The sequence below is a fragment of the Plasmopara halstedii genome (assembly GCF_900000015.1).
Source record: "Plasmopara halstedii genome assembly, contig: Scaffold_117, whole genome shotgun sequence".
In the NCBI taxonomy this organism is placed as follows: Eukaryota; Oomycota; class Peronosporomycetes; order Peronosporales; family Peronosporaceae; genus Plasmopara; species Plasmopara halstedii.
The window spans coordinates 1-7,050 of NW_020187038.1; the positions used below are offsets into that span (position 1 = coordinate 1).

General features: G+C 41.4%; 3 protein-coding genes across 3 annotated transcripts; 1 reads left to right on the forward strand and 2 right to left on the reverse strand.

The window, feature by feature from the left end:
* Positions 1-258: 258 nt before the first annotated feature.
* PHALS_00584 (hypothetical protein L917_09946) lies at positions 259-2,310 on the reverse strand (the record flags this gene model as incomplete). The annotated part of the gene is made up of 1 exon (XM_024717645.1): positions 259-2,310. The coding sequence occupies one exon, from the start codon at positions 2,308-2,310 to the stop codon at positions 259-261; it is 2,052 nt and encodes a 683-aa protein (XP_024586808.1).
* An 836-nt stretch (positions 2,311-3,146) lies between these two features.
* PHALS_00585 (uncharacterized protein) lies at positions 3,147-4,218 on the reverse strand (the record flags this gene model as incomplete). The annotated part of the gene is made up of 4 exons (XM_024717656.1): positions 3,147-3,473; positions 3,538-3,883; positions 3,942-3,988; positions 4,051-4,218. The coding sequence occupies 4 exons, from the start codon at positions 4,216-4,218 to the stop codon at positions 3,147-3,149; spliced, it is 888 nt and encodes a 295-aa protein (XP_024586809.1).
* Positions 4,219-4,582: 364 nt separating this feature from the next.
* PHALS_00586 (uncharacterized protein) lies at positions 4,583-5,818 on the forward strand (the record flags this gene model as incomplete). The annotated part of the gene is made up of 1 exon (XM_024717668.1): positions 4,583-5,818. One exon carries the CDS (start codon positions 4,583-4,585, stop codon positions 5,816-5,818), a length of 1,236 nt encoding a protein of 411 aa, XP_024586810.1.
* Positions 5,819-7,050: the final 1,232 nt, after the last annotated feature.

Here is a 7,050-nt window from a genome sequence, read left to right on the forward strand (position 1 = left end):
AAACGCTCTCTGACGACAAATGCGGAGGATGAAGAGTATACGCTGCCGCTTTTGGCACCACCATCAGCAGATGACGCGTCAGTTGAACAAATTCTAAAACAAGTATCGTATTATGCTCGTCGAGCTTCAGACTCTGGGCCATCAATGCTGCATGCGACAAAAATAAATTTTAACGACGAACCAATACGACGTAAGTCCATGCCGTTTAAGTAATCAACTGAATAAATAATTGAATTTTTCTATAATGCTAATTTAAACTTATAGTTCCATGCTGATACTACCGCTTTCAACCATATTATCAGTCGCTTGTGCCACGACATGAAAGTAATACTTGACAAATACAACAGACGCGAAGAGCATCGCGTGCGAGGCGTCCAATAGACCGCCAAAACCTGGCATCAGACGACCACTCCAGCGAACACTGGCGGCTTTTTTTATCAACAAGAGTAACATTTGGCCAAATTGTGCCATCATCACACCAGCAATTGAAAATAGTATTTTGGGCACAACACCGCCAGGTGCGTTCAGCGCAAATCCCCCAACGACAAATGTTAGGCTGCCCACCACCATACCACATAGCGAAGCCTCGACGTTTAATGTCACAACAATATGCGATGGTAGTAGCTTTATATGAGGAAGTTGTAAACGGTACATGATCACATCGCATACGTAACCAGCAAACTGTGCCATCCACATTGCAATGAGCATACCAAGCCAAATTGTCGCCCAAGTGTCGCTCGAATCGCTTGGGTCTATCATTGAGACAAGCAAACCCAACGCTCCTGCAACATAAACGTAACCCAGCAAATCAAGGGTTACTGCAACCACGAGATTAGCAGGTCCATGCGCGGTGAGTGCATGTACGAGTATAATTGCCATTGCGCCTAAGAGTAAGGTTTGGATGGATGTCAGAGGACTTGCACTGCATTCCATTGAAGCTACCAATGGACAGTTCAATGTATTGAATAAAAGGACTTCATAAGCAGCTTTTTGTATCACTATTGAAATTGCACATGATATAGTGGGACAATTTACCACACAGAGTGCAGCGACAAAATTTACCACCCAAAAATAAAAAGTAGCAGATGCGAGATCGTCTGGAATGTTAATCACTGGAAACGCCATTAATGGTAGAAGCACAGTTGAAACGATAACCCAAGAAATAGTACACAAGACAGCTATTACAATCCGTGCGAGCCACAAATTTCCACAAAACACGGCATTTGCCGTTTCTAGTAAGATACCTCGCGAAGCCTCGAAATCTAGATAATGGATAGCAGAAGGTGGATGGGAACACGTCATCGCTTCGGCTTCTGCCACCGGATCGGCAAAACTATCCTTGTCATTTGCATTCATAAACGTCATATTACCATCGTCTGAACAGATCATAGTACCGGTTGGAATTGATGGCATTGATTGAGTGAAAGCTGTCGAAAAATACGTGTGATTTAAATCTCGGTCTTCAGATTTCACGTACCCACAGACTGCTGAGGCGTTGGATCGAGTACTCTCAATACAAGCATTCTCAGCTTCGGGTGATCCTTCACTACCTTCGTACCACTGATAAGTTGTGAGTAATTGTTTGTGAATGCGATGAGACAACCATGCATGCTCGTAAGTGCAGATAGACATCAGTATTGTCGTAAGCATTGATGCGGCCACTATCGGCCAAAAAAGTAAGCCACAAACAATCGTCGGTACCAGTACCAAGCCAGTGCACAAGCGTAAAACCCAGTTCGGATATGAGTGACCACAACATGACCAACAATTAATTCCAAACATGCTTTGCTTTGGTGATTGGGAGCGATCTTGGTGTTCAGATGTTGTCATTTCTTGCTGGTGATCTTGGTCTTCCTTTTCATCTTCATCGACTTTTTCTTTCATGAGTTCTTGGGTTGTCAGTGTCTGTGAGTGATTCATACCACTGTTTGAAATTGGGCTAAACGGATTTGCCGATTCAGCAGGTAGCGCATGGTCTTCTGGCATAATTTTTTTTGCAGATTTAATATTTTGAGGAGTAGGGACATCATCATGGCGTTGCTCCGAGACTCGTATCACCTGATACTTCTCGGTAATAATCGGATCCTCACAAAAAATGTCTACTGCTGCAGTCATGTTAGTTCTTCCTTTTAGGACTTCAGTCGCCTGACTCTTTGAACTCGTTGTAGCAGCACGAGATCGTGTAAGTATTCTAAAACTAGCTGTCATTTGGTTTGATCTTGTCGTAGCCATGCTCACATCATCCTCGTGACTGTCAAATAATACTGTCGGGGCTGCTGAGTGAGTAAAGTGACCATGTGAAGTGCTCATTCTTTACGTAAACAAATCGGGACAACACAGTGTGAAGCTCTGACAGCCACACCTCGGTCGAAAGTCAAGTGCGTGCATAATCACATTGTGATATTTCAATTAAACGACAGAGAACGGGACAAATTGTCGATTGGCAGAGACACAATTTTGTAATCAGGGAGATCTCATAAATTTATACTTCGAAGTACATTGCTAAGTTAAGTGTTGATTTAGTGTCTTGTTGTACTATGAAAGAAAAGAGTTTATTTGTAGAATGATCATAATGTCGTTTCATGATATAAATACAGAGACAAGAACAATAAACAGCTGCTGTCGTGCTAACAATTTTTGTGTCTTAATGTCAATATTGCGTTCCTGCACGACAGCTGGTAGGTACAGTAGTATGATACTGTGTAATATGCTTTGCAAAATGGTGGACTGAAGAATAATAAGTGTTAAAAAATACTAAACGTTGAGTCACGTTATCCTGATTACTATACTCATGCGAACTGCAGCCACAAAGAGATGAATCATCAGCTTTGATAACATAATGATCACTTATATCAGTATTCAAGCAATGTGTGAGCCCATCACGTATTCTTGCTTTACAAATTCGTATGTTTAGTACTCATGAATATTAAAAGTATAAAAATCGTGCTTATATGAATTAACGAATAGGATTAATACATTATGTCTCCAAATAATAGTACTTAAATGACTACCGTATAAGATGATATATTGAATGAAATGAGCATCTCGAAGAATCAACGTGTTTTGAAGAATGTCAAGATAAGCGACGTATAACAAAACTTGCGTCAATATCTCTGTCGAATTCAATCAGAGACTGTTGCTAAAAATTATGCATCAAACAACGAATACTTTGCATCTGCAAGTCCTTTCGTAATGACAGAAACTGCGTTGGAAGCAACCTGATGCATTTTTTTTCGATATCGCAAAGCACCTATAGCCGCAACAGTCAGTGCAATGGCTGCTCCTCCAATCATGACATACGAGTTTAAAGTTGTTTCTTGCTTCAAGTTATGGTGTTGCAAGCCCTTAGCTTCTTTCGTAACGGAGGATTGAAGTTTGTGCGCTGGATCATCACTCGCTGTTTGGTCGGATGCAGAATTTATTTTAGCCTCTTGGGTGGCCGTATGTGCTGCTTGAATCTGACGTAATAGTTGCTACAAACAAAGCAGAATTTCAATGTATATTCTGATAAAAGCCAATGTTAGACACTCTCTTTACCATCTTATCACCATCTTCCAGTATATTATTTCCAGAAACGAAGTTTTGAGCAGCCTCCAATCCGTCGTCAGGCAGTAGCAAATACAGCACCAGAATCTCTACAGCCTTGATGTAATGTTTGACGTTTAAGGTCGTGGCTCCGTCTACAGCTTGTGATATCAATAGGTTTTCTAAACATTGTCTTGCCATCATTCGACGATTCATAGCCACTAAGAAGCTGCTCCATTTAATAACGAAATCATCTGGTAGAGGTGACAAAGCTTTGACGATAGCCGTCGCCGTCTCCACTTCATCATCAAGATCCAATTCAAATACTGCTTGAAGATACACCGACAGGACTCTTTCTCTGCATAATAAATTAATAAAGATGCAATAAAATCGTAGTCTAGCAAGCGATAACATACACTTCCTCTGTCATTCGTAGAGAACTTGAGTTTACGTCTTGTCGAAGCTACAGTGAAGAGAAAATTGAGGATACAATGATGATGTTAACGTAGCTTATATATAGTTTACCTGCATGATGCATGGTGTTAGAAAACTACGACTTTCGCTCAGCGCTCGCGTCCAGTTTCCGCTTATTAGGACATTTTCCACTGCGTTTGCATTTTCAGTGGTCAAAATGTGCATAGGCGGCATTGCTAATGACACATTACAATAAAAGAAATCTCCCTCATTAAGCATATCAACATTGATCAGAAAATAACATTGTTCTACTCGATTAGCCAGTTATCTTCTACTGAATTAGTACTTGCGGCGAATTATATGATTGAGATGCTTGGCACAGTGTCGTGGTTAACCTTAACTATCAACTCTGCTTTAAAGATGGGCGTATTCGAGTTGAGTTAGTGCTCGGTAGATGATAAGCTAAATTATTTATCTTTTACACTAAGCTAACATGTTACTAGAATTATGGCAACCCCCAATACAAAAGATTGTTTTTTAGTACAAGATATTGTTAGATAGAGTCTTTCACTTTTCCCTATTACTTAAGGCTAATCCATTTCCAGGCAAGAGTAAATTCACGTCACCAGAAGCATCGGGAAGTATGTTCAAAGAAAAAGAAACGACAATCGACATCGTTCAATTGGTGAACAATTCTGAACAAGCCACACCAGACGAAATTTTAGCCGAAGCTTTCAAGAGATGCCAATGCAAGAAATTACGGGCAGCCTGCACGAAATTAGGTCTCCATCCTCAGTCTGAACCTTCAATGAATTCTAAAAACGGATACATTCAGTTACTATTGACATATCGACGCGCTCGACGACAAGGTGTATTGTTTACAGGATATTCTAAACACAAGGTTACACATCAGAGACAATCGGGTCCTTCTAGTATCATCAAGGGCAGGACACCAAATTGTGGGTTTGTCCTAGTCAATGTCATCTTTTGTCCTTCTTTAATTACCAGAATTGCCGAATCTGGAGCAGTACCAGGCACAGGAAAAAAGATCAAGTCGGTGGATGGTAATTCTAAATACTGGCGAGATGTAGCTGAGATCTATGCCAGTAGGCCTCTTACTATTCTTAGGATCGAAGGATCATTAGGACGGTATCCTGGTATTGATCCGACACTGGCGGCTCATCATTCTTCCGTAAAGCTTTGTGCAATTTGGAAAGAGATGGTAACCACATACGACGATTGTAATTCGCGTTGGAAACAATCGGAGACGAATCACTTGGGGTTCGAGCAATTTTGTACGCAGATGGATGTACTCTATTTACATGAAAGGTTACAGTTGCAACCTTTTAGATCGATGGATTCACTTCAGTTTTCAGAACGAGTAAGGACGGAGAATAAAGATAGAAGCTCAAACTTATCAATTGAAAGAATCGAAAGTGATCTTGCGAATGAAGTTTCACTAGAAAGTCAGGATTCAAGCACGAATGGAACTCACGATGGAGTTCAAAGACTGAATGCACAAAAGCAGATTTCGGGCAATAGCAGAGTTTGTGATGTTCAACAGCGTAATGTATTGACGAGATCAGAAGCGGTGCATTTACCAATTCGACAAAATTCTGATGTATGGAAAAGGCCTTTGCGTCGAGGCTCGGGTATGGTGAGAGATAGGGTCAATCAAATTTTGAACCCAAAGCGACATCGTGTGAATGTGTATGAAGGCATTATCTTTTCGTCACAAGCAGTGCGAGAAACGATGACAGCACTCGAAGCTCTCAGAAACAGCCGATTTGACAATAAAGTCATCGCTCAAGCCGAAGAAAAGGTGGACGTCATCGTGCAGGCTTGGCTTCGCGAATTAGATAATGTTGCACACGTATGAAACTAATGATAGCGAAAACGATGCGTTTTAAAACGTATATCTTATCGAGTATCCCATACATCACTGCCAATTCAGACATTCGGCTATTTGTTGTACGCTTTCGAAACATTAATATGAAGGATTTTGAATGAAATTTCGATAAATTTATCAAATTAAAATGATAAGACAATCCTCAAAATACAAGAGTTACTTCGAGTCTGGAGTCCAGACTCTGGAACACTCGTTTTTGCAAATTGACATCCGAAACGAAATAATCGCGATGTCAGGCTGTCACGGCAGCCAACTTTGCCTAAAACGCTGACTCTGTCATACCAGGCTACCTGAATGAATGAACAGACGCATCAATCAAAAGGCAGCTGTACATGTCGGTTTGAAGCGATCGTGAAAAAGTTGCTAAACTTATCCAGCCGAAGACGTATGCCTGCGTCACGTTTCCGCCCGAGCAAGTGGAGATGAGAGAAAGAAGAAAAATCCTTGCTTGATATGGACAATGATGACTCACAAGATCTTACGAATTGCGTTGGGGAGTGAAGCGCAAGGTTTAAACGGCAAACGTCAACGTTAAGAAGGGATGGCATGACAATATTTTGCCACAGTGCTGCATAAAAAGCTTAATACTGTATGAAGAGCTGTTATGCAGCGGGGCTGTCGTAGCTTTGCGCTTTGAGGAAGCGTAACTTAGGTCACCGACCTTCGTTCTATACTTGAACAAGTACGAGTTTAGCGGATCGCATTCCGCTTACTCCAATAGTAATTAATGTCTTAACCCAAGGCTAATTAACTCTTCCGTTTAAAATCCAAAACTGACTTTTATTTATTTTTATCTGCGGCAAGGCCGCTTAACTTTAAATGTATAGGTTTTCCTTAATATATATAATACATGCACTTTTACTGGCTACCCAGCCACATACCGTATTATTGTTCGGGTGCAGTCACACCATGCCCATCTCGTGTGACACCCCCCGGTTACCAGGGTACGTGTAACACTGTTAGACTCTCCCCCATTAAGATTGTGAGCATTTACGGTTCCAATCGATTAGCGCCTCAACGAGGCTCGCGTGTCCGCAAGATACTGCAATTTGGTTCATTGAAATAAAACGACTTCTGTGCTTAAGGATCCCTGTGTCAACGACACTGAATTCACCAAGTCTAGCTGGTTCTGACAGCGAACATGGGCAGAGCTCAACTTCGTCTCCCGCACGCGGTGCAATGTCGGACAGTGCGTCCGCGGC